Source organism: Clarias gariepinus, chromosome 11, assembly GCF_024256425.1.
Source record: "Clarias gariepinus isolate MV-2021 ecotype Netherlands chromosome 11, CGAR_prim_01v2, whole genome shotgun sequence".
Taxonomy (NCBI): domain Eukaryota; kingdom Metazoa; phylum Chordata; class Actinopteri; order Siluriformes; family Clariidae; genus Clarias; species Clarias gariepinus.
Window position 1 is genome coordinate 20,776,870 of NC_071110.1, and position 26,977 is coordinate 20,803,846.

At 39.4% G+C, this 26,977-nt stretch overlaps 1 protein-coding gene across 1 annotated transcript; it reads right to left on the bottom strand.

The window, feature by feature from the left end:
• Positions 1-137: 137 nt before the first annotated feature.
• LOC128533046 (bridge-like lipid transfer protein family member 2) lies at positions 138-26,725 on the bottom strand. Its single transcript, XM_053507248.1, has 40 exons — positions 26,609-26,725; positions 25,811-25,988; positions 24,456-24,582; positions 24,147-24,196; positions 22,105-22,246; positions 21,909-22,027; positions 21,614-21,674; positions 21,079-21,268; positions 20,490-20,613; positions 19,909-20,033; positions 19,755-19,822; positions 19,509-19,645; positions 19,294-19,412; positions 18,779-18,945; positions 18,176-18,446; positions 17,860-18,065; positions 16,596-17,637; positions 16,290-16,481; positions 16,002-16,204; positions 15,789-15,907; positions 15,366-15,589; positions 15,084-15,274; positions 13,959-14,058; positions 13,246-13,445; positions 12,412-12,709; positions 12,143-12,300; positions 11,849-12,055; positions 11,632-11,731; positions 10,668-10,850; positions 10,461-10,582; positions 10,226-10,381; positions 9,858-9,979; positions 7,926-8,106; positions 4,992-5,078; positions 3,940-4,050; positions 3,689-3,824; positions 3,270-3,391; positions 3,032-3,133; positions 2,809-2,943; positions 138-2,046 (listed from the first exon to the last, which is right to left on the bottom strand). Exons 2-40 carry the CDS (start codon positions 25,876-25,878, stop codon positions 1,864-1,866), a joined length of 6,648 nt encoding a protein of 2,215 aa, XP_053363223.1. The 5' UTR covers positions 25,879-25,988; positions 26,609-26,725; the 3' UTR covers positions 138-1,863.
• Positions 26,726-26,977: the final 252 nt, after the last annotated feature.

Consider the following 26,977-nt stretch of genomic DNA (forward strand, 5'->3'; position numbering starts at 1 on the left):
TAAATCCTTTTTAGCTTGATTTGAACTAGGTTTTCGATTTTCATGAGCTGTAAGCCATTATCAAAATCAAAACAAAAAAGCTTGGAATGGCACTTTCTGAATTAAATTCCAAAAAAAGAATAATGCACAAATTTGCATTTGTTATAGCATTTACTTTAATCTACCAGTTCTGTAAATAATGGGTAATTTGTAGATTGAATAGAATAAAAAAAATTTCTTGATTGGATCAAGATCAAGAGCTCTTAACAATCTTTGATAATCTTTCCTGTATAAGGTCAGTCATTTATCGATAAAGCAGCAGATGAGTAATAATGTTAATCTTCTATAGTGTAGCAACAAACTTAATTCTGAGAAGAGAAAGAATGCTACAGTAATTACAAAACATACATAATTTATCCCTTGTTCAACAGGAAGTAATCTCCAACAGAACAATTTGACAGGTTTTTACATGGAGTTTTGATTTTTAATACTGAAAATTAATTTACAAAGCATGTTGACATCGAAAATCTAAATCCTCACAAGACAGTCAAGGCCAACCTCTTGATATAAACTGAAAAATATTTAACATCTAAGCTGAAGTAAATGTCATTTGTTCATCTGAAACCGCAAAAAAATAACCAGCAATAGAACACCAAAACAATGAAAAGTGCCACAGTGTTAAAATGATCACAAATGCTCCCAAAAATTACGAACCAAAAGCTCCCCAAGAATATCAAGATTAAAAAGAAAGAAAATCTATTAAATCAACGGATATTCAATTTATTTTGTGTTGCAATATTGCACAGTAAATCTTAGACCAACACTTTCATTCACTCACTTTCTATACCGCTTTATCCTGTATTTAGGGTCGCAGGGACCTGGAGCCTATCCCAGGAGGTTTAGGGCACAAGGCGGGGTACACCCTGGACAGGGTGCCAATCCATTATGCACACATACACTCACACACTCATTCACACACTATGGGCAATTTGAAAACGCCAATTAGCCTCATCTGCATGTCTTTGGACTGTGGGACGAAAGCGGAGTACCCGGAGGAAACCCACTAAGTATTGGGAGAACATGCAAACTCCATGCACACAGAGACGGGAATCAATCCTGGCCAGGAATCGAACCAGAAACCTGGAGGTGCAAGGCGACAGTGCTAACCACTACACCACTGTGCCGCCTTTCCTAGACCAACAATAGAACATTAAACACCTGCTACTTTCTGGAATTATAGGCCAGTGTTAAGGAATAAATTCCTAAGGGCCCTTTCAGTGTGAGTGCAACTTAAGTGGTCAAGGCATTAGGTAAGTGAATGGAAATGCATTTTAGAACATGTAAAGTTCATCTCTGGAGTGAAACCTATTTTCTGATCCCTCTTGATCTTCTAATGTGCATTAAATAGGTTGCAGTGATTCGCACGGTCTCTCTGTGCCAGCAGGAGACATGCTGGCAGTCATTAAAACACAACCATTATGTGTGTTCAATACTTATCTTTTGAAATTAAAACAACTCTAACATCTTGAACACCTGAGGACTCTCTGAAATTGCTTTCCTGATAAGTGTATAAAGCAGTGAACTACAATTATACGTGAAACACGTATGGCACAAAAAGAAGTGAGTGAGAATTTCACATTGATCCCTAGAAGGACACTGTGCTCTTCATTACCAGCAGGGTGACAGATCTGAGAGACATGAGGACTTCTCGGGGCATCAGAAATCCATAGCCAGCATGGATCTTTGAAAGTGTGAGGAGAATCTCAGTAACTCAGTCATTTTAGATCTTTTTCAAATAAAATGCTTTGATCTCCATGGTCCACTAGACGAAGGGAAGCAGATGTGAGTTTAATCTCTCCACAGTGTTGTACTGTTGAAGAGGAATCACTTGTGGCGGCTAAAGATCTTCTTGCTGGAGCTCTTGTCAGTGGTGCTAAGACCGATCAGCAGGCGTGCCTTCTCATCCTCCATCTGCTGCTGCAGGCTGCTGTCAGCCTTTCCTTCTGCTGCTTTTCCCCGAGAGTCAGAGACTGAGGCAGGCTTCAGACGCAGCTTCTCTTTTATCATCTGTCCAGGAGTGCCATAAAAATAAGAAAGAGAAGGGATTAAATCAACAAACAGCTCTTGTGAATTCAATATATTTTAGCCTTGAAGATTAATTACTGATTACTCATTTGTGATAAATGTCTTGTACTGCCAGCTCTTGCTAAATAAACTTAGAACTTGTTATACGCAAATGGGACCCCTGATTTCAACCTAACTCTACAAAATGAAGTGCAAATTCTCTGCCTACACCAAGTTTAAAGCACCCAAAGATCTTAATATTTTAACTTCAGCAACTTGAAGTACTACCAGTTATTTCCCCATTTACCAAGTGATGTCATACTGATGTACAGTAACTGTGCACACTGTAAGCAGTGTAAAGTGCCCTTTCTTTACTTTCAAATTCACTTAAAACAGTATAGCATTTCGATAGTCTGATCATGGCTTCGGCATATTCTTGATTTCCTGCTTTCAAACAACGATGCAGGCACATTTAATATTTATGATTCATGATAATTAATCTAAAGTAGACAGCAAAAAAGCATTTTATACATGAACTATGGAAGTACATTATCCATAGAGCACAATTTTCTATTTATCTATCTATGTGATGATATTAAAGATTAAATATTTTTCCCTGTTAACATAAATAGTACAAATTTTTACTCACAGATGTTAATAAAAAGTGTCCCAAAACCACGTTATTTCACAAATACATGTTTTTAAATGATTTTTTTAAATGATGTTTTTACAGCTCAATAAAAACAATAGTCCAGGTTTTAGTACCTGTGCAACCAGAGCTTTTCGACTGTCTCTTTTCACAGCCATAGCAAAATCCAGCCATGTCCAGGTGTTGTTGTGATACTCTAAACAAGGCAGCACCAAGTTCAGATCCTTCCAGTCCACGCTACTCTTTTCACCCTGCACAATTATATATTTGCACAAAAAAAATCAGTAATTGTTCATTCATGATAAAAGCCGAACAATCCAAGGGTTCAGTGCAACACACCTTGTAGCTGACACAAAGGGGAACCTGAGGGATTTTTATGTAGATGAACGAGTTGTTCATTGCAGCTCTTTCTTTCATTTTGTCTATGTCATCTATAGGATGCTGGACAGAAAACAAGCAGCACATATTCACCCTCACAAAAACATCCTTGTGCCAGTGAAGTGTTACTGCCGGCCTCAGTGATTTGAATGAATTAGCATAATAATCCAGACAACTTAATGGCAAAATGTGAGGTTACCTCCGGTTGTTTACGAAATGACCTCCGGACACCTGTTGTGCGATTCATCCCCTGACTGACTCCTTTACTGGGGCCTAGTCCTCCGATAGAGTCCTCAGTCAGCTGCCTTGATTTTACAACACCTGAATTGCAAGAGAATTTGGAGGGATTTAAAAAAATATTTATTGTGCACATATCAGGAACACCCTGTATCATGAGTATTTCTGTTCAATGTCAATGAGCTGAGCTTTTAATAGCCAGCCCTGAGCAATCATTGTGGCATTGGGCACAGCGAGTAGAAAGCTAATATTCCCAAAGCTCAAGAGAGGTAAAACTAATATTGACAGTCAGGCAGAGAGGTATGCATTTCAGCATTTCAGGGCAGCACAAAGAGGAAAAAAAGTCAAAAGAGAGTTGCTTAATTTAAAAACAGTTCAAACCTGTGGTGACCATTCGTAACTTATCCTCTTCGTCTCCAACTTCCTCCTCCTCAACGTTTCTTCCAGGGAAGAAAAAACCCATCATTCTTTTAAAGAAGTGGTACATCAGCTGGATGGTAAGTGGGACCACATTCACCTAAATATAAAAACATAATGCAGAGCAAAAGTTCGCCAGATATTTAGCACTTCTTAAACTCTTTTTTTTTTTTTCCTTCTTCTTCTTCCAGCATTGCAAGTGTTATCCAAATTACCTCAAAATGCTCTTTGACAGAAATCCCGCCCACCGGGGGACGAACTTTGCTGAAGATCCGAAGGGCAAGCTGTCGTCCTGATTGGCAGGAGCTCTGTGGACGCAACACCACCTACAGAGCAAAGCAGGAGTCCAAAGAATAATAGCATGTAGCATGAACCTCAAAACTGTTATGTATATTACAGCAGTGAAAGATGAGTATACAGGAAAAATTAACAAACAAGAAAATCACAGATGAAAATGTGTAACTAAAGTCAAGCAAATAATGGAAAAACTCCAAGCTTTTTGGACTAAAGAGTGGATGTCAGAATGTTCACTATATGACCAAAGGCCTGTGGAGTCCTAAACATCATTCCTGTATGTGTGTTTCTTCAACACACAAATCCCCTTTCATATTTATTTTTCCTTCGTTTCTAATACACTTCACTCTTCTAGAGGCTCTTCTAGAGACTCTTCAAGGCTTTTCACTAGATTTTGGATCATGGCTATAAGGACTTGTGCTCATTCAACCGCAAGTACTTCTCACTGATCGTGAGCAAGGAGGCACGAGGTGCAATTGATGTTCCAGTCCATCCTTAAAGTGTTTAGTGAAGGTGAGGTCAAGGTTCTGTACAGGAGTTCTTGAGTTCTTCCACACAAACCCAAGTAAACCTTCACGTGGACGGAGCACTGTCGTGCTGGAACAGATTTGTGTCCCTTAAAACAATGTAGACAACTGTGTGCTTCCAAGCACATGTGGGTTTGATGCCGGGCCTTTACAAACTTTTGGCCATATACTGCACTTTCTACAGTTGTAGAATGAAAAGATGACTGGCGAACATACTCAATACCATACATACCCTCACATGCTGCACAAGAAAGACCAAGAAAAACGTAAGACTTAGAACCAATCATCTAAGCCAACAATAGTTAAACTTTAATCTCAGAACATAACAAACCAAGTTAAGAAAATCTTCCTTTCACACACACAATAATCTAGTTCAGTGTCCAAAAGCTTCAGCTGAATGTAAGAATACGTTGTTTTCATGTTTGCATGAATGTACATCACAGTACCTTGTAAGCTGCATTTGGAAGCAGGTTATTCATTGTGAACCAGCCAAGCTCCAGAAGATGTTCTGCTGTGTCATCAGATTTGTTTAGCTGTGGGAAAAGGTTGGACTACTGTCAAACTACTTTCACAAAACTAAAACTATGCTGCTCAAAAAAAAAAAAAAAAATTAATTAAATTAAAAAACAATTATCCCGATTTGACTTGAATGCCTTTGAATTTAAGGTACTTTCATTAATTCTCATATTAAAGACAAAAAGGTTTTGAACTTGCAGTGGTTGCCAACTATGAAAATGTGTTACAACAATTGCTAAGTACTAATCAGAACAAAATGGATAAATTTCCTTTGCTTATTAATAAAACTCAACATATAAATCAGTGATTATTTCACTACTGATGCAAGACGAGTAAAGAGGAAATTATGAGGTTGATGTGGACAAATAAAAGTAAGAACCTATTTCCCATCGTATGCTTAGAATTCTGTAAAGTTTGGCAGTACAGTGAAACCTTGGATTGCGAGTAACGTGGTTTGCGAGTGTTCCGCAAGACGAGCAAAAATTTTATCATGTATTAGACATGCGCTTCTTGTTTTGACGACGTGATCACAACCGAGTCAATGTTTTTTCTCTCTCTTGCGCTGCGGAATTGTGGGTTATTGTCTCCCCTGCTGGGTCTTAGTGCGCATCTCTCACTGGTATAATCAACATCTGTGCACGCCTGTACAGGTGTGTGTGTGTGTGTGTGTGTGTAAAATATCTTTTATTTTGTGTTTGTAAGCGCACGTACAGTCGTGGCAAAAAGTTTTGAGAATGACACAAATATTAGTTTCCACAAAGTTTGCTGCTAAACTGCATTTAGATCTTTGTTCCAGTTGTTTCTGTGATGTACTGAAATATAATTACAAGCACTTCATACGTTTCAAATGCTTTTATCGACAATTACATGACATTTATGCAAAGAGTCAGTATTTGCAGTGTTGGCCCTTCTATTTCAGGACCTCTGCAATTCGACTGGGCATGCTCTCAATCAACTTCTGGGCCAAATCCTGACTGATAGCAAACCATTTAATCATAATCACTTTTTGGAGTTTCTCAGAATTAGTGGGTTTTTGTTTGTCCACCCGCCTCTTGAGGACTACCACAATGTCTCAATGGGATTAAGATCTGGGGAGTTTCCAGGCCATGGACCCAAAATTTTAACGTTTTGGTTCCCGAGCAACTTAGTTATCACTTTTGCTTTATGTGCAAAATAATTGCAAAATAATCGTGCTTTAAAATGCATTGTTTTTCACCAAACTGTTGTTGAAGAAGTTGCTGTTGGAGGGTGTTTTGGTACCATTCTTTATTCATGGCTGTTTTTGGGCAAAATTGTGAGTGAGCCCACTCCCTTGGATGAGAAGCAACCCCACACATGAATGGTCTCTTTACTGTTGGCATGACACAGGACTGATGGTAGCACTCACCTTTTCTTCTCTGGACAACCCTTTTTCCAGATGCCCCAAACAACCGGAAAGAGGCTTCATTGGAGAATATGGGTTTGCCCCAGTTCTCAGCAGTCCATTCACCATACTTTCTGCAGAAGATCAAATCTGTCCCTTATGTTTTTTATTGGAGAGAAGTGGCTTCTTTGCTGCCCTTCTTGACACCAGGCCATTTTCCAAAAGTCTTCGCCACACTTCATGCAGATGTGCTCACACATGTCTGCTGCCATTCCTGCACTGGTGGCACTCCGATCCCGCAGCTAAATCCTCTTTAGGAGACGATCCTGGCGCTTGCTGGACTTTCTTGGACACCCTGAAGCCTTCTTAACAAGAATTGAACCTCTTTCAATGATGGCTGCACGCGTTTCTTTGCAGGTCACCATGGTTAACAATAGAAGAACAATGATTTCAAGCATCACCCTCCTTTTAACATGTCAAGTCTGCCATTCTAACCCAATCAGCCTGACATAATGATCTCCAGCCTTGTGCTCGTCAACATTCTCATCTGAGTTAACAAGACGATTACTGAAATGATCTCAGCAGGTCATTTAATGACAGCAATGAAATGCAGTGGAAAGGTTTTTTTGGGATTAAGTTAATTTTCATGGCAAAGAAGGACTATGCAATTCATCTGATCACTCTTCATAACATTCTGGAGTATATGCAAATTGCTATTATAAAAATTTAAGCAGCAACTTTTCCAATTTCCAATATTTTTTTAATTCTCAAAACTTTTGGCCACGACTGTACAGCGCAGATATACTGTTTCTTATAACACGTGTGTGCGCGAGTGTAAAGCAAAAGAAAGTCTCATTAGAAAATTAAAAATCCATTTTCTTCCGCAGCCTGTGCGCGCGCGTAATTTGACACCGTGCCAGTTCACACACACTCAACAACACCGTAAACAAGGTTTACTGTGTAAATGAGAAGGTGGAGACGGGAGGGGCTAAAAATAAGAGTCTCTCTTACATTAGCTTCACACACATACACACACCGCCTGCGCACATAAACACTTATCTGTTGGAATTTATTTTTACTTTTTTTTTAAAGGTGAAGTGTTAATTTTGTTTTATTTTTAATTTATATTTTGCATTCATTATTTTAATGTATTTTTTTTTTCATTATTTCTTATGGGAAAATTTGCTTTGATTTACGAGTGTTTTGAATTCAAGTTCAAGTAGGCTTTATTGTCACTTCAACCATATACAGTTAGTACACAGTAAAACGAAACAACGTTCCTCGACCAAGGTGCTACATGCAACATAAACTTACAACATAAATTAACAGAGAAGCTAAACTAGCTAACTAAGAGGCCTAGTTAGCTCTCTAGCAGAGACAAGACAAATAGTCCTAACATAAATTATAACATAAATTAACAAAAACTAACTAACTAAGAAAGACTATCTACAGGTTTTACAGACAACATAAAGTGCACGTTTTCTGGAGATACAAAGCTCACCTTGCTGTACATGAACCTCTGCAGCTCAAGCTCAGCGATGCCCAGCTGGCCGTCCTCTTCTGTGAGACACCAACGTGCCTGAGCAAAATAAATTTCGGTACGACGCACCACACTCACATCTTCTGGAGGTTTTCGCAGTTCCAGCTTATTTGTCCGCTGCAGCTGAAAGTCCTTAAAACATCTGAAAATACAATGCTTGCTTGAAAAATACAGAACTGAAAAAAATACTGTTCCATCCAAAAGTACTGGAATGGAAAACATTTAGGTTTAGTAGCAAACGTTGAATATCAGAAGACCAAAAGCTTTTGTTTCCTGATACTTGTAGCGGTGTTAAATAAAGCAAAACTTTTTTTTACCCGGAAATTTGACATACAAGAACATTATGCTGTACATACAATTATTAGCATTATATTAAATAGACATTCATTTGGTAAATCTAAAATGAGGGAAAATATAGGTCACTCATCCAATTCAGCTGCCTACGTTCCAACACAATACATACGAGGGTAAGTCAAAAATTATCTGAACTCTGGCTGTAATATTTATCTAAATTAAAACAAACACAATAATCTCCTTACTTTACAATACCCTTTGTCCACCTGTAAACAATCTTTTGCGTTCCCTAATTAAAAGATTTAGGCCGAGCTGCAGGCAACAAATGCACCGCTGTCTTTACTTCTTCATTAGATCTTTGTCCTAGTAGAGCTGCTTTCATGGGACCAAACAGGTGTAAGATGGATAAAAAAGGATCAGGAGGATGCTCCCCCCAAAAAATTTGTCCAGAGTGTAGACAAAAGTGTGTGAATGCGCATTGCCATGCAAGATTACAATCCCCTTGGATAGTAGTCCTCTCTGTTTAATATGAAGATAAACATCTCACTGTAACAAGCACTGTTGATTTTTATACCTTTTTTCTGATAATGTTCCAATACTGGCCCATGAGAATCATAGAAAATTGTAAGCATCAATTTTCCAGCTGATGGTTGACTTTTTCTTGGTAGGCAGTTGAGGACATTTCTGTTCTATACTTTGAGAATGTGCGTTCTTCCACGCCAACTTCATGTCTGGCGTACGTGTATTTCTTGTGTGCGTTTGTTTTATTTCGGTTGACAACTCCTAGAGGCAATTATGTTAAATTGCACACTACAAAGTATCGCACCAACACATGAAAAACATTGCTATTAATTTATAATTGATAAAATGGGTTAATTGACAATATTTTTCTACCAATTATGTGATTTAGAACATGTAAAAGCATTTGCAAATGTATACAACCTTAGTCTATGGCAATAGCAGTGTTGGCCTTATTAGAGGACATTGTCAATGGCCGAATCCGAAGGGACGCGTTTTTAGGGATCACAGTGATTTTCTGGCCCACGATGATGACTGGCTTATTAGCCGTTTCAGAATTCCCAGCCAGTCGTCTTTGAGCCGTGCAATGCCAGCTGTATGGGATGGGATCATCTGCATGTCTAGCAGGTATATAAGGTTTCCATACCATGCAGTTGACCAGCCAAACATTAAAGCGCAATTTGCAGCGATCCTTATGTAATCAGAGCGATCGACTACACGCACATTACTATAAAGGTAATTGTTTAATGTTGCTATAGAAAAATTATACACTTCATTAATTTTCTTAACATTTGTACATTATGATTGTTCAACAGAAATAATTAGCAAAAAAAGTAAAATACTGTACACGTATGTACATATATTAGAAATGAAATCTGAAGTTCCTTATCTATTGTTTCATATTCATCTTTAATCTCAAAACAAAATATATTTAAAGTAAAGTAGTATCCGTTCCAACACTTTCTGAGAGAGCTGCATGTTCGTACTTAAATTATCGACTAATTGCAATAAAATCAGCCACCAGCACTTTTTTTCCATCCTAATACTCATGCTGCTCATGATGAACTAATGTGCACCTACCTAATGAGGATGTTGAGCTCCTCGCTTTTCATTTGCAGATCCGTCTTTTCCTGATTGAGCTGATTCTGAAGGCGCATATTGATGGCAGACAGCTCGTCTCCTGTTAGCTCCTCAGTCTGGGACTGTAGAAGTCCAAGCAAAATGTGAAAAGTTGTAAACTTGGAAAGAAAAACTCTAAAGCGTCCATTTGGAGTACAGTATTTCTACATTATGAAACAGTGCATATAACGTGCTATCAAATACTGAATTATTGTTATATAGGATACCCCACTAGGGAACACCACATACAGGCCCACTTTGGGTAACTCTGTGCTAGATCCAACAAACAACATGAGCATTTGAAGAACTGGGAGGATTTTTACACTCACCCTTATGTTTGAGTAGATCTGCTTCTCGAGTCGTCGGATCTGGGCCACATGCTGGCGAACAGCCTCCTGGAGGTGCAGAATGCTGCTGCGTTGCTCCTCGGGATTGCTGGAGATCTCCAGCTGGAAGCGCACACGCTGCTTCTTCTCACTGTGCTCCTGTAAGTAAAAGTGTATTTTAGAAAGCCCATCTTTTTAAACGCAGCAGACTTCCAGACTACTTGCAAAAATCTATGACCTTGCGTCTGGGTTCCACATGCAGCAGGAGGTTGTTGACTATGTCCAGAATCATGGCATACTGCACTGGGTTGGTGGAGATCTCCAAATCATTATGAATGAGAGTGAAGGTGTCTACCGCACCTGGCAAGCAGAACATTAACATTAGCTTGATTTAAATACTTTCACAATATCACACAGAATTTTAGCAATGATCGTTGGGCCCTACCAGCCTGCTTCTTGAGCAGATCCTCTTTTTCATGGCGGTCACGTATTTCTGGGGGTTTGATCTGTGTGGCTAGTTCTGGGTCAATATCATGACTGTAGCCGATGTAATACATGCGGCAGCTGCAACGTGAGATGATACGCTGGACCTGCTGAGTCTCCTGCACATGTGATGGCTGGTTCCAGTCTAATGGATACAGAAGATATTCACACATTTTCTCACTGTCCATGTAAAACCTTAACAAGATGCATCTTAGTATTTAACAAAACTGCTGTAAAAAAAATTAATTGGCATGACAGATGCCACTGTTGTGCAACTCAACTGACACTCGTATATAAAACATATACTATACAAATAATTTATACTCAAAGTGGTTTGGCAGGCTTTATGTATTTCGGTTAAAAATTGCTCATCACATACACTATACTGCAAAAAGTTTGTGGACACCTTAGCAATCTTTCATATTTGTGGTTGTTGAAAATTCCATTTTAGATTTTGACGAACTTTGCTCTTATAAACTCCACTTTCCTGAAAAGGCATTCCAATAGATTTTAAAATAGGCCTGTCGGATTTGTGCATTCTGCCACGAGAGCACTAATGAGGTCATACAATGATGCTGAGCAAGAATCAGCATTCAAATTCACCCCAAAAGCTTCACTGGGGTTAATAACAGGATTCTGTCTAGGTTATTTTACTCCAGTCTTGGCTAACGATGTCTTTATGGAAGGGTTTGGTTTCCAAGCCTTAGTTCCAGTAAAGGAATATGTTTTAGACAATCGTGTGCCTTAAACCCTATGTCAACAATTTGGTTCTAGGGGTGCAAAGAGGGTGAGAGGTTATGGTCTTGTTGTCCACAAACATTTGTCTATATAGTGCAGGACTCTATAGTACAGGTTCTTATTGTTGTCGGCCAGATTATTTGCTTAATGGACTTAAAGTACCCTATAATGCAGGAACAGCAGTGTACCTGTGGTGGTGCTGACCATGCCACCTACAGCCTGCCCGCTCTCCATCAGCTCCTGCACAGAGTCCAGCGTCCGCTGCCTGTGTTCCTCAATGTTCTTCACCTGCACGTTTACAAATCAGAACACACTTTAGTTTAATCTAAATGCTTTCTGAGTTAAATGTTAAAAACTTAAGCCAGAATTAAATTCCTTCAACCTGGACATGATGAATGAACTTACCTCTAGCCACAGTTGTCCATCCTCCTGTTCTGAAGGATTGGGCTCCATGGTGGCAAAGTACTGCATACAGTCCAGTGAGCAGGCCCAAGTGGTCTTCTGCTTCAGTGTATCATTGTACCAAGCAGGATGATGTTCACACTGTAGCAGCTGAGCCTTTGCAGCTGAAACGAGCACACAGCCTGCTGTCTCAGTGCCTCGCAGCATCATCTAAATGCAAAAGAAAAGAGAATAGTAATAAGATATGATACAGAGAGAAGATGGACGTTTCCAAAAAAGGAAAGATTTATCTTTTACCTGACAGTTGACCAGCTCAATGCACCAGTTGTGGTTGTACACATCATCTGTTTGGCATGCTGCGATTCCACTCAGCTGGTCGCTCACTCCAGCATCCTCTTCAGAAAACACCACAAACTTATCCGTCTCCTCGATCAGCTTCTGCAGCATGGATGTGCCTAAAAAACACAATCACGTATATTTAGCTATACTGTTTACAGATTATATATGGTTTAAATATATATTTTTTAATATAATAAAAAAAATAATAATACAGGAGAACTGTGCACCTTCGTTCTGGTTTTTCTCAGTACGACTGGCAGTAGACACGATAGGGGTAGAAAGAGCAGTATTAGGTGTATAAGTGGACATGGAGCGTTTAAGCTTCTTAGCTTGAACTTGTGTGTCGATCCTCAGGCCCTTCAGTGCCTCTGTAGACAGGTTTCTCTTCAGAACGGCTGCCTTCTTATAACCATCATACAGACCGAAGGCGATGTTCCTGTTGGTGGCAGTCCAGGAGGCACGCAGATCCACCAAACACAGCTTGTGCGTGTAGGAGGCATTAAACTCATCCTTTGAACTCACCTCCTGTTGGAAACGACAGTGATAACATTATAATTTTTGCAAAAGCTTTAAATATTAGTTCATATAAACTGTTAAGCAACTGGTTAATACCATTTCATCAACATGTAATGTTTATACAACACACAGGGTATGTATTTAAAGAAAATCATCGTTGTTTAAGGGCAACTTGATAAGCGTGTGATTGCAAAAAAAAACAAAAAAAAAACATATTGTATCATGATTGATGTGAAACCTATCCAAAAAAAAACACACAGAACAGTGCAGGAACTCACTCAGGTCAGGAGGCTAATTCATTGGATATAGTCATATAACCCTCACTCACAATTTAAGAGTAGCTACTCTAGCTACTAGCATTGCTTAATTAAAGAAAGAGAACCAGACACAACCTGAGGAAATCCATATAAATCAGGATGACACAACACAGTTTAAACATTTGCACATTGTCTACATTTTAAAAATAAGTAAAAAAATTGCATGAATCAACAGATTTAAACACGTGACCATGAATGAATGAGGGTTAAATAAATATGTGGTCTCACCTCCTCTATGCGGTTGCTTTGTCTCTGGTAGCTGAGTGAAGACAGGCTGAGTAAATGAGTCTTCTTCACTTGTGCATTGATTTGGTGGTCGGCTGTCTCGTCTGAGCTGGAGGACATCAGGTGCACCGTGACGAAAGACAGCTCACTCACCATCTGAGTCACGTTCCACTCTGAGATTAGTCTCCTCATAACTGTGCCTGCTGCAGTTATACAAACACACATGCTTATTCACACACTGCAGTCACAGGGCATTTTGGAGTATAATCCTGGATGTGTCACTGGATTACTGTATTTCACTCCTGGCAGGCCTTCCCCGGTGTGCCATCTGATACATGCAAATAATACAGACTAAAAGATGCCAGACCTGTTCTTAATATTCATAAGCTTTCTTTCTCTCTCTCTCTCTCTCTTCCTCATTTCACCCCATGGTTGTTTTCCTCTCCACTGGGTTCATGTAGCTGCTTGATTTAGATTGAAAACACTAATGTTCGCTTAGGAAAAGGATTCATGCATGTCTTCCTTGTACCTTGAAGAATAAGTTTCTTTAAGGTACAAGGAAGTCATGCAAGAATGCTCTTTGTCCTGGGTACTCAGCTGGTGGAATGTATTTTTCCCTGGTAGTCTGAAGAACTGAGTCCGTGGCTGTTTTCAAACTAAAACCTTTTCACACAGCATTAATTTATTTATATAAAAATGAATGTGTTTGTTCTTACCCTGTGGTATTAGCCTCTGTGTTCCTCTGGTGAAGACATGACCTTTACTACACTCCAGCTGAATTCCACGCTGCTGAGCAAAAGATGCCCAATAATGAACCTAAAAACAGCAAAAAATGCATCAAGGATTATAGACACAAGCTTATCATGGATTCAAATCTGTCTGTCTAGCTAACAAATTGATGCTTGAGTTAGTACTTAAGTTAAACTTTATGTACTCTTGATGGAAACATAGCCGCATTATATTTTAGTCATCATCTTAGGTATCTTACACATATATACATGTGCATATGTAAACTGCATAACAGTAAGCATTGACATTGAATGTAATTAAGAGCATCATTAACTTTTCTGTCATACTGCGAAGTAATAATATATAATACAAGTAATTATATATAATATAATAAACACTGGAGCAGCGTGAGGAGCGGCAGCGAGTTGGCTGCACACTCTATTCGCAGGTAATGGTAGCATGCAAGCATTAGAATCTGCATGCAGGGGGTTACCCTCTAGTTACTTATGTTTAGTCCAGTTTTGCGAGCAAATCTGGCAAATTAATAAAAATAAATAATTCAAGGCTGCTGATCTGGCTCACAAATTCCCCAGATCTCACTCTGATTAAGCATCTATAATAAGCGCCAGCAACCCACAGCACCAAAACATGGCAGTCGGGAGCTGCGAGGGGAGTTACCCTGTCAACTTCCATTCCGGTGCCAGACACCACAAAACACCCACAAAGGTCTTGTGAAGTCATGCCCCAAAGGGCCAGAGCCACCTCATTTGGTTTTTAAGTTATGGCTGATCAGTGTAGTTGTATTTGACAATGTGTAGTCATTGTATTACATTTCAGTTCAAAATAATAGTAACTAAAATAGATGCACTGTTAGTATGCAACATGTTATAAATAACCTTATTCCACAGATCAATACATCCTATATATATTTTTTTTAATAACCTTATTTATTTATCATGCGTTACTATTTTATTATGACCCATTCTTCTTTACATGTGCTTTGTGAAAAGGCAATCTCCCATGAACAGTATTTGTGAGTCTAAGCATACATTTTTAAAAACAGTTTTGTATGTTAGAGTTTGAGTAATTAAATTGGAAGAACAGTGTGTGACCTGAAGCTGGGGAAATGCTGCTGTGTAGGACAGCTGCTTGTAGTGCTGGCCGAGCTTCCTGCGTGAGGGCCGGAGGCTGTGGAAGAGTTTTCCTCTGCAGATGGGCCGTGACACGCTGGTCCATGTGGCCCAGAAGTTCTGCATCCAGCGCAGAGTGCTGCTGTACAGGAGTATCTGTGGCTGACAGGGCTCTAAAAGCCAACAGAAATACTTAGAAACAGTTTAATATTAGTTTATAATATTATGGAAGTCTCATAGCATAAATTTATTGAAGGGACAAACCTTCGCCGCTGTTCTGGTTAAGGTCCATTGTGATGGAGAGGTTAAGGTTTTCTGAGCGAAAGGCCCTGTATGAATCGTGTGGCTGTCCCGAAGTGACATCAGCCACACTGTCTGCACTGCACAACATAACCGAGTGGTGGTCATGTGGGTTGCCATGGCAAAGCCACTGCAGGTCCAGCGTCATACACAGGTTGGGAAGGTGCAGGAAACAGATATCATCATACCTGAAAAGAAAAAAAATAAATAAATAAGGGTGCTAATTGATGGTCTACATACATTTACAAACATTTATCAAGAATTACAACAAATGTATCATTTCTAAATTAGGACTATATGGTTTATTAAAATTTTAATTAAATTAAATTTTAGATCATTGGTTTAAAGATGTCTAATTTAGGTAATTAAAATAAAAACATTACATACTTTGAGGCAGTTCTCACATTGACATCCAAGTCACCCTTGAAAACAAACTGGCCAGGATTCCAGTCAAAACTGAGCTTGTTCCACTCCCAGTGCATGTTTTCTGTGGTGTTATAAGGGTCCTGTAAAAGTGTGTGCATTCAGTTAAATGAGCCAATACACATGGCAGTATTTATAACCAGAATACAACACCAAAAGGCTTAGTAATAGAAGTACCTCATTGGCAAGCTGGTGTAGGTTTGCTTGTTCAATGTCCATGTGCCACTGTCCATGCAGGAGCAGCCTGCTTTTATCCCACCAGGCTAGAAGAGGAGACGGGTCTGCAGTGGGCTTGGTCAGTAAATCCACTGCCTGGCCGATCAGAGTCCACGCTGGGTCCCAGCAAGGCCCCCACACAATAGTATAAAGTGATATGTTTGCTAAAAAAGAATAATAAAAAATACTGTACTTAAACTCATCAGAGTATGTCAAGGAAATCATTAAAATAAATGCATTAAAACTCACAGGTGACATCGTAGTAGAATTTGAGAGGAGGCATATTACGGATAACAGTCACATCTCCCCAAGGCTGGCCGAGTTGAACCACTTCCTTGCGCCATCCACGCATCTGACCGTCCTGCTCGGTCCCTATGAGACGCCCTGTTAGCTCCCAATCTCTTATCTCAAACAGGTATCGTGGGTAATCTCGTATCCTCACTATGACAACAGTAAAATGAAAGATAACAGTTAACATTAAAGAAGAACCAAAATGTGTTTATACAGCACCTTACACATTTAACACCACGCACAATATGAAGCGAAAGTACTGACCCAAAAATGCACTAAGCTTAAAAGATATGGCTCGGCACCACTGCACCACCAGAGGCAGTCCTTCTCTAGGAAAGGGACTGACACCATCGATTTCACAGAGTAGCTCACGCATACGCTCATGCCCGTGGAGTGATTGATCGGCCAAGACCACCAGATCCAATTTTGTCACACTCCATGTGAGCAGCGCCTTGCGCATCGGGGTGCTGGCATAAAGACGGCGTGAGCGCTGGATGTAGATTTCTATGTGTTTACGCTCCAGTGAGGTGTACAGCTCCTCAATCTTGCGTGCGGGTAGCAATTCGCCATGCATCCTGCGCAGCTCAGCCACTTTCCGGTCAAGTAGCTGCAGGCGTTTGGCACTCTCTTTGCTTTCATCCTTCATCAGCTCATAGTTGTCGCGCAGTTTAATCTCAAACACATCATCCAGAAAGACGAAGGAGAACTGGCCTACACGGAAGGCGAGATCTGGAGGAAGCCTTTCAGACTTGGTAGAACCAGTTCTGTGGAGGCTCTTTAGCCATTTCTGTGCACTAACAGTCTTGTCAAAAGTGCTAGAAAAGTTGTACTGGTATGGGAATTCCACAGTTAGCACAGGAAAGGAAAAGAGCCAAGCACGGTTGTGTAGTGTTGACAGAAACGGAAAGCGATTACGGTGCTGCTGAAGCTCATCTGAATCATCAAGCATTTTCACCTCTGGCTCAGAGAATGTAAAAATATCATTGCCATCAAAGTTGAGCACCACCTGATGAGACTTGAGGTGAGTCTCTCCAAGCTGCTTGGAAACAGACAGAGCCTCGGCGCGCACAATGACAAAGTTCTTCTCTGCAACATGGGCAGTGAGCTGTGTGTTGGCCAAAACAAAATGCATGCTGAGGTTTTTTAAAGCAGAAGAGGGCGGAGAGGGTAAGGTGACTTCTTTCTGATTAATGCCTAGTACAGCATGCAGTGTGCTCCAGCAGCTACGACTTTCACAGGCATGCTGATACAAAAACATGTGATCAGATGGCGTCCAATGCACGGCCAAGACATTTTCACTCTGCATCTGTGTACAACATAAATTAGAAACTTATTATTAAAATGGGAAGACAAACGATCTAAATGATTAGGTTCTCTAGCAATTGTTGCAAATTGTTGAGTGTTATACATTTAAGAGCGAAAAAACTTCCAATAAATAAAACGTAAATAAAATGGTTTTCATGATATTCACAAATTTTCTACAGGAGAAAGAAAAATACAGAGTTGCGTAAGACCGTCAGTGAGGTACCTCCAGGGTGTGACTGTTGCTCTTGTAGGCCATGGTGAGGCTGCTGAGACTGACAACAGGGCTACAAGCCTGGTCTGCAGTGTAGCAAGGCTCAGTGCTCTCGCTAAGTGACTTTAGTATAGACAGGGCCACACCTCGTATTAACACTTGCGAGTTCTCAGTGGAGCTGTTGGCTCCTACTTCATCCACCCGAAACACCACAGCACCTACGGCATCAGAACCAGACAGAACTGTAGTTATTAAGCAGGCTACTGCAAAATATGATACAAGAAACTGGAAATGCAGTGAATACATAAAGTCCTCCAGCAATACTCACCTGCTAAATTAGAAAGTGTAAACATGTTTACATCCTGTAGGTTGAACTGAAGTTTCAAAACTAAAGGTAAGCGAGATGCTGACTCTTGTGTAGTGGAAGGTGCTGGAGTGAGTGAATCTTGAGCTTGGCCCAGTTTTAGGATGGAGCACAGACGAGAGAGGCACAGAGCACAGGTCTCAGATAGCTCCACCTGCAGGCCCTGCAAACTGGACTCCATGCAGACACTGGCTGGAGAACTGGACTCCACACTTTGGGAATTACTGTAGCTGCCCTGCAAATTTAGACAGAAACAAATAATAATAATAATAATAATACAGTGTGCTAAAAAAAATTTTACTAAACGCATACACTTTAAATATACCCTAATGAAAATAATAATAATAAAAAAAACAGATCAAGAAATAATCTAAGCACTTTCTGGAACATAAGTACATACTTTTCTAAGAACCTTTCATTAAAGCTTTCTGCTAACAGAACCTGTCCCTAAAAGATAAATGCTTATAAATCAACACATCAATAAAAATGCTTTATTTTGTAAAGCACCATGCAATGGACACTGACTAAATAACCTAAATGCTGAACATGTGAGAGGATTAGTTTCACCTGCAGTGTGAAGGAGTCCATGATAAGTGCCTCTCCCCACACGTGTTTTCCTGGTGGATGAGGTGCTTGCTGTATGTGAGAGCCCTGACCAACTCTCCACCAAAAATGGTCCAGGGACAATGTCAAGGTTACGTCTTGTTTAGTGGAGTCCACAGAGTGTTGCAGTTCTGTGTGGAAACAACAATTATCATTAGAAAGATAAATTATGTTTACATTAGATATTTAAACCATATGTACTTTCCCGGAAACTGTGATATTAAGCACAGGTACCACCCTTCTTAAAGAATACTACAAGTAGTCTTTTGTACAGCACTTTGTCACCAACATTTCCATTAATATGGTTAACGTGGTTTAAAATTTTAATTGTTTCCAGTTCGGTTTGAAAAAAAAAATTAGCAGCTATATGAGGTTGATTAAATATATATATATATATATATAATTTTTTTTTTTTTTTTTTTTACACTTTGCAAATTTAAGCAGCATCAGTGAAGAGAACCATTATCTGCTTTGCTTACCTGTACCAACAGAAATGAAACCCAGGGCAAATGGTGGAGTGTCTCCCAGTTGAATGGACACATTAACATTTGACACAGTAGAGCTAAATCTGACAGGAACATCCAGGAGAGGGAGACGCCTAAAAGAAAAATAAAGCGTAAGGTACAAGCTTAGTAAAAATGTAACAGTATACATACTGATGCACTGTAAATACTATAACTAATTATCTTTCTACTTTTTCCTGTGAGTGGCCTTCCTATGAATGAGCCGTTCCCATGAGAACAAGTCCAGCCAGTGAGAGAATTCCTGCTGGCGGTAGTGAATGATGCACGTGCTGACTGTCACCGAGCTACAGATATCCTCCGATGTCACCTTCGAGGGCAGGACAAGCATGAAATTTGTTTTAAACAAGACTAAATATTTGTTGGATTGACAGTATCAATTCGATGATAATCATAAGCCTGACTGCAAAGCAGCTCACCTGCAGTACACTTTTTAGTGAAGTGAGACATATAATCCGTTGCCGGCTTTGTGAGAGAAGAAGGCCATCTACAGAGAGAAAAACATAGTAGCCTAAAAAGGTAGCCGTTATATTAATCATAGCTTTGTGCGTTTGTGCGCGTCATCTAACTTACCCTCCAGCAGCAGCTCTAAACGACTATGGGGGAACTTGAGTTCAGGAACAAAACCTTTTAGTGGAGGTTGGTCCTCATCACAGTCATAGTCAAGCTTTAAAGACTTTAGCGTCCAGTTCAGATGCCTTAAAAAAAACAAACAAACATGGTCAGTGAGAAAACCACAACGGTGAATCAAAAATTGTCCGCACTCTGGTTTTATTAAAACTTGTTACATCAGTTCACTTGTAACTGCGGTGCAACCAAAATGGATTCCTCATTTGTGATTTGCACGAAAGAAGAGCAGTGTGCAGTGATTTTTTTTTTTGTGGTCTGCGGGCCCAAACAGTGCCAAAACAACTCATGGAGGTGCATAATCAATTGTTCAGATGTTAGAGAATCATTACTGGTGATGAGACATGGATTTATCACTATAAGCCTGAGAGTAAACGGCAAAGTATGGAATGGAAAAATCAATCGCAAACCAAGAAAAAGTTGGGTGCACTTGTAGCTTGCAGCTCGAACAAAAACATTTTTAATTATGTAATTTCTGACTCACCCTCATAAAAAAACACATCCACAAATTTAAACTGTTCACTCACCGCTTTTGGCTGTGCATAGAAAGCGTGATGTTAGTGTTCTCAAACTCCACATTGACCTTCTGGGGAATCATCTGGTGAATCCTTTCTACTGGTTCCATCTGGAAATACTGATCTCCTGTATGTTCTAGGATTAAAACCAACAAACAAATAAATAATATGACTTTTATTTGGTGCATTAACTTTTCTAGTTAACAGTAGCCTGGTCCTTTCACATAGATACCTATGGGGGAAATATGAGCATTTTATTGTTTTAACAAGTGCAGCCATGTGCTAGTTAATCAGTACCACTTTAATCAGTATACTGAGTGTAAAATCAAATAAGCAAGTACAGATAATACTGTTTTCCTTCTGCTTAGTTTTTTCCATGTGGGATTGTGACCACAGCCTTCTTCAGCAAACAAATCAGAGACTTAATAAGAATACAGACCAACATCAACAATTATATTTAATTATATTCCTTATATTGATAGCATTTTTTCAATCATAAGATTTCTGTTTGGTGAATGATTTTTACATCATCTGTGTCCATATGTTATTTAGTAAGGATCAACACCTCTGGTGTAACGCCACGTCCCTGGTGTAGCTTCACCTGGTAAGGAAGAGTCAGTCTCTGGAGTACAGGTTGCATTTGGTAGTAGCAGCTGAGAGTGGAACAGTCCCTCGTGCAGCTCTGCCAGCAGAGTCCTCATGCTGAGCGCCAACCTGCCCGGGCGCAAGTCAGGCAGGCTCACATCGCCACTCACAGCCAGACCCAGAGACGCCTCCGCCAGACATGTGTCCTGGAAGTGAACGGACCCAATACAAAGCTTCCAATGAATTACTTTAAGGCATACGCTATTAGCAGTATATATATATATATATATATATATATATATATATATACACATATATATATATATTACACATATATATATATATATATATATATATATATATATATTACATATATATATATATATATATATATATATATATATATATATATAAATAAATGGCCACATTTGCTGTATACAAAACTACTAAAATAAATGTTTGAAATGAATTTTGAATCAAACATTTAATCTGTGGCTCATTGAATTTAATCTGTGGCTCAAAAAAATAATGAAGAATCTAAGAGCACATACCAGCCTGCTGCTTTTTAAAACTTTACTGCTGATCTGTCCCACAGTAAAATTCCAAGCCAACCTAAAAAAACAGCATGACCTCTCAACTTAGTAAGTCAAGTCTTTTGTTATTTTCAAAAGAATTACAACTCAATGTTTAAAAGACATAAAGACTTTTTACAATAACCAGACTCAAAAGGTACCACTTCCTCTTTGGGGTGATGATGGATAGTGGGCTTCCATAGGACTGCATTACATAGACTGCAAACACTGAAATTTTTAGACAGCCCAATGTGATGCAAGACATATTTTGTACCTTTTGCACTGGTGGTCGAGAAGAAGAGTGATAGCTGTGCTTGTCATGTGCCAGAGAGACTCCGGAAGCAGCAGGTTCAGCACCATCACATTCAAGGAGTCAACGTGGAGTGACAGCAGCTGCAGAGGAGAAAGAGGAAAAATGTAATGCTACCTGATCACACAGAGACTCCTCATCTCTGTGTTCGGACGCCCACCTGAGACAGAAAGCGCAGTGTTGAAGGACTTAGCGGTGTCTTGCTGGGATTTCCATCATGATTCTGGGTCACTTGTGGTCTCAGAGGCTCCTGTAGGTCAATCCGTACCCGAGTCTCACCCACACACAGCGCCAAGTATCTCCTTGAGGACCACATAAAAAAAAGTAACCACATAAAAATATTAGTGGGCAAGCGATATGGATTTTACAGCAACTAATGTTGATGACAATATTTACATATTATGGAGATTTTTTGGGGGGATAAAATGATGCGAATTTTATCACAAATAAGACACAATAAATGAATCACTACAAGCAGTAAATTCATGCTTCGCTCAGTTTTGTGGCAGCATGCAATTGCTAGGGGAAACATGCGAAGCAGCCTGAGCAGTTTTTAACCAGCCATGCTTGCAAGCTGATAAGCAGATTCCAACCAAATAGCTTGATATCTGCCTAATTAATTACTCAATTATTAATGCCTATTATATCTCTTATTAAATGTTTTAGTTACACAGGTCAAAAAACAATCCTTTAAACATCTCTAACATTAAAAGACTGAACTTATGGTATAAATTTACTAAATCTACTAATTAAACACAAGTGTCTAATAAGACTACAACAAAGAATAAAACTCCAAATCCAGAGAATTTACGATGGGTGATTTCTTTTTTTATTAATTAAAAAAACTTATTGTACTTTAACGGTTTATAGCTGCATTTTGCAAAATAAGTTAGTGCCTGTAATTCTTCTTCTTTGTCTTTCGGCTGTTCCCTTTCAGAGCTCGCCACAGCGAATCATCCGCCTCCATCTAACCCTATCCTCTGCATCCTCTTCTCTCACACCAGCTAACTTCATGTCCTGTCTCACTGCATCCATAAATCTCCTCTTTGGTCTTCCTCTAGACCTCCTGCCTGGCAGTTTAAACCTCAGCATCCTTCTACCGATATTTTCACCTTCTCTCCTCTGAACATGTCCAAACCACCTCAATCTGGCCTCTCTGACTTTATCTCCAAAACATCTAACATGGGTTGTCACTCTGATTAACTCATTCTTGATCCTATCCATCCTTGTCACTCCCAAAGAGAACCTCAACATCTTCAGCTCTGCTACCTCCAACTCTGCCTCCTGTCTTTTCTTTGGTGCCTCTGTCTCTAAGCCGTAGAACATCGCTAGTCTCACCACTGTCCTGTACACCTTTCCTTTTATTCTCGCTAATACTCTTTTATCGCACAACACACCTGAAACTTTTCTCCACCCATTCCAACCTGCCTGTACCCACCTCTTCACCTCCTTTCCACACTCTCCATTGCTCTGGACCATTGACCCCAAGTACTTTAAGTCCTGCACCTTCTTTACCTCTGCTCCCTGTAGCCTCACCGTTCCTCTTGGGTTCCTCTTATTCACACACATGTATTCCGTCTTACTGCGGCTAACCTTCATTCCTCTACTTTCCATACAGTAGCATACCTTCACCTCTCCAAATTTTTCTTCCACCTGTTCCCTGCTCTCGCTTCAAAGCACAATGTCATCTGCAAACATCATAGTCCATGTAGACTTCTGTCTAACCTCATCTGTCATCCTGTCCATCACCAGAGCAAACAAAAAGGGGCTTAGAGCCGATCCTTGATGCAGACCCACCTCCATCTTGAACACTTCTGTCACACCTACAGCACATCTCACCACCAGCTCTCATACATGTCCCTGTAATTATTCCTCCTTAATCATTAAATTGAAATAGTCCTCTTTTCCAGAAGACCTGCCTGTAGCTGAAAACCTAGTGAATATTTTTAATTACTTGTCTTAGATTAAAGAAAGCCATCAGCCATTGAGAACCAGCTGTTGCTATAGAAACAATAACCTATTAAAATAAGCACATTAATATACCGTTTAAATACTACTCTTAGAGCTGATGTTACAGAACATTATAAATCTTCTGACCAGTCAGACTGCAGGACCCTGTACTATTTCAGTAAGGTAGGTAGTTTAAAATGTATAGCTACAATAGAGACAAGTTTAAACATATTACTTGGTTTCAATACTTACGGTAAGTCCTGGTTAAATAATTTGCTGGAAATCCATATTCTGTCTATTTCCTACAAGATGAAAAGACACAAGTTGACTAATAAGCGCTGGCCTATGGTTACTTTGATTCGCAAACCTTGTCTTACCCATAGGAGTTTATTTGAGAATAGATTTTAACTACAGCACATTTAGGTCTAGAACCTTTAAACATTTGCTACAAGAGTTATAATAAACTAAATTACAGGTACTTCTAAACACTGTTAGCTAGCAGACCAACGGGAAAAATACCAAAGCCTCTAAGCTCCATGAAATGTCAGAAAGCTCACTCACCAGTGTATGCTGAGACAAGAACTGCACACTGATTCCTCGAAGTGACAGGAGACCCAATGATTTAATTTTCAACTCAGCTTTTAGGACATTGTGAAAGAATCGCACTGCCAGCCACCGCAGAAGCCACCTGAAAAATAAACGGTAGAGCAGGTTTTATCCCTTGTACACTAAAACTTTAATTAAAGACCCTTCTTCAAGACCCTCTTACATATCAAAAAGTCTAATCCTGCACATACTGTACTACAGATCTGAAAGCTGAGAAACAAAGTATGTAGTTATAAAATGGACACGTTCACAAACAAATTTAAACATACATACCTATAGTTTAAAAAAGAAAAAAGAAAGAAAACTATAAATTTAATAGCATGCATAATAAATGGTGTCCAAGTGTACAGGATAAAATTATAAAAAAAATTAATGTTTCAGTAAAAAGAATGCACATAATGAAATCTAGTTAAATGTAGAAATTAAGAAAGCCTTAAAATATGCCTTTATTTAATTATTGGTAAAGTCTGAATAAATATTAATAATGTGCTTTAATAATGTGTTTAAAAAAAACATCCTAGATCCTTTAGTGTTATTAATCTGCTTCTGCTTATTAAATTCTGTTTAACTAAGTTTTAGTTAAACACCAATCAGCCCGATTGTGTAGGTTTCCCTTGTGCCACTGAGGCAGCTCTGGTTCTTCCGAACATGACTCTGGCTAATTATTGCATAGCACTTTTATAACTAAAGGCTAATAAACAGTAAAAATTCTGCCTTTAAGTTCAGCCTTTATTCATCACATATACATTATTGCACAGTAAAATTCTTTATTATTCACAAATCGCACCTTTTGTTAGTAGGCTGGGGTCAGAGTGCAGGGTCAGCCATTATACAACATCCCTGGATTATATATAAACCCTGGAGCAGACAGGGTTTAGGGCCTTGCTCAAGGGCCCAACAGAAGGGGCTCAAACTGCCAACCTTCAGATCAGTAACTCTTTCATCAATTAGTCTTGAAAAAGGCTCATGCAAACCCTTTATGAATAAATGTGTTTACATTCAAGCTTTATAAATCTATCTTTACAGGACTCTTAGATCTCACTTTAGATCCCTAATGAGCGTGAAGTGTGAAGGAATACATGGACTGCGAATATAAATCTTAGACAGAGAACAACGTGGTGAGAGAGCAACAGAGTGATGAAGCCATGTTAGACAATTACACGGTCACATGACACTCATGTACAGGAAGAGGTGTGCTGGGTGAAAAGTCATCAGTAGACAGGATCTACAACATGCAAAATCAGTAAATATGCACTACACTAATGGGCGGTTCAATCAGTCAGTGTATGGTTAATAAACAAGGTGATCACCTGCAAATCAAGATGCACACAGTTGCCGTAACCAGGAAGACCAGCAGGGCAATGAGCAGAGCAGCCATGGTGCTGCACTGAAGCAAGGTTCACATCCAGGCACTCAGCTCTGTCTCTCTGGAGCATTATACGGCAATCAGCAGCACATCACTGGATCCCCCCACACACACATACACACCTGTAAGAAACAAACCATACTGAATTTATGCTTTAGCCTACATCATTAAATCAGCCAGGACTTGGCTAACCTTTCTTAATAAATACCATGAAATCAATGGTAAAAACCACTGTTAGCTAAATAAAATATGCAACTGAGTTACATTTTGTCGAAGGTTTATTACTAAGCTCCATCCGTATAGTCCTGTCCAACTTACAGTGTAGCTGCAGAGCTACAGGTATCCAAAACGGAGTCAAATTAGCTCTCCTGCTAGCTGGAAACAAACAAATTTTACTCTCAGGTGGAGAACATAAAAATAAACCTGTTATCTCTATTCCTAACTTATTGCTACATCATAAAAACTATTTTACAAAGTAACAGGCAGACGTAGAGACTTGTAAGCTTACTGTTATTTCCCACAGTATGATAAGCTAAGCTAAACTAAGCTAGCGATTTGTTCGGGCAACTCTAGCCTACTCCGGAGTTTTGACAGCTTTGTGCTAGTTAGCAGCGCGCTAGCTTGAGGGTTGATCAGAATTAAAATCCATAAACAACAGTTAAACGCTACATGGAATTGATTCTGGTTTTGCTTAAAGCCAGAATGTGTGTTTTTTTTTTCCGGCGGGCTGAGTAACACTTACATTACATCCCAGATAAGAGTCGGGTGTGAAAGCGCATAGCGTTAATCCGCTCAGTTCCTCAGTGCTGCTGAGGCGTGAAGGCAGAGACAGTCAGGGTTAAGAGTTGAGTTTTAACTCCAAAATGGACAAAACTGTTTCAAAACAGCAGTCCTGTAAGTCCTGCAAAAGAAAATGTGTAAATTAAATCATAAAATACGTAAAAATATTGGTGCTTGATGTATATACAAAATCACTTGACATCAAATCAAAGAATTAAATCAAACAACAAATGGCCAAAGGTTTGTGGACACCCCAGCTTCACACCCTTATGAGATCCTCCTTCATACTGTAACCACCACTGTAAAAGCACATAACTGTACCAGATGTCTT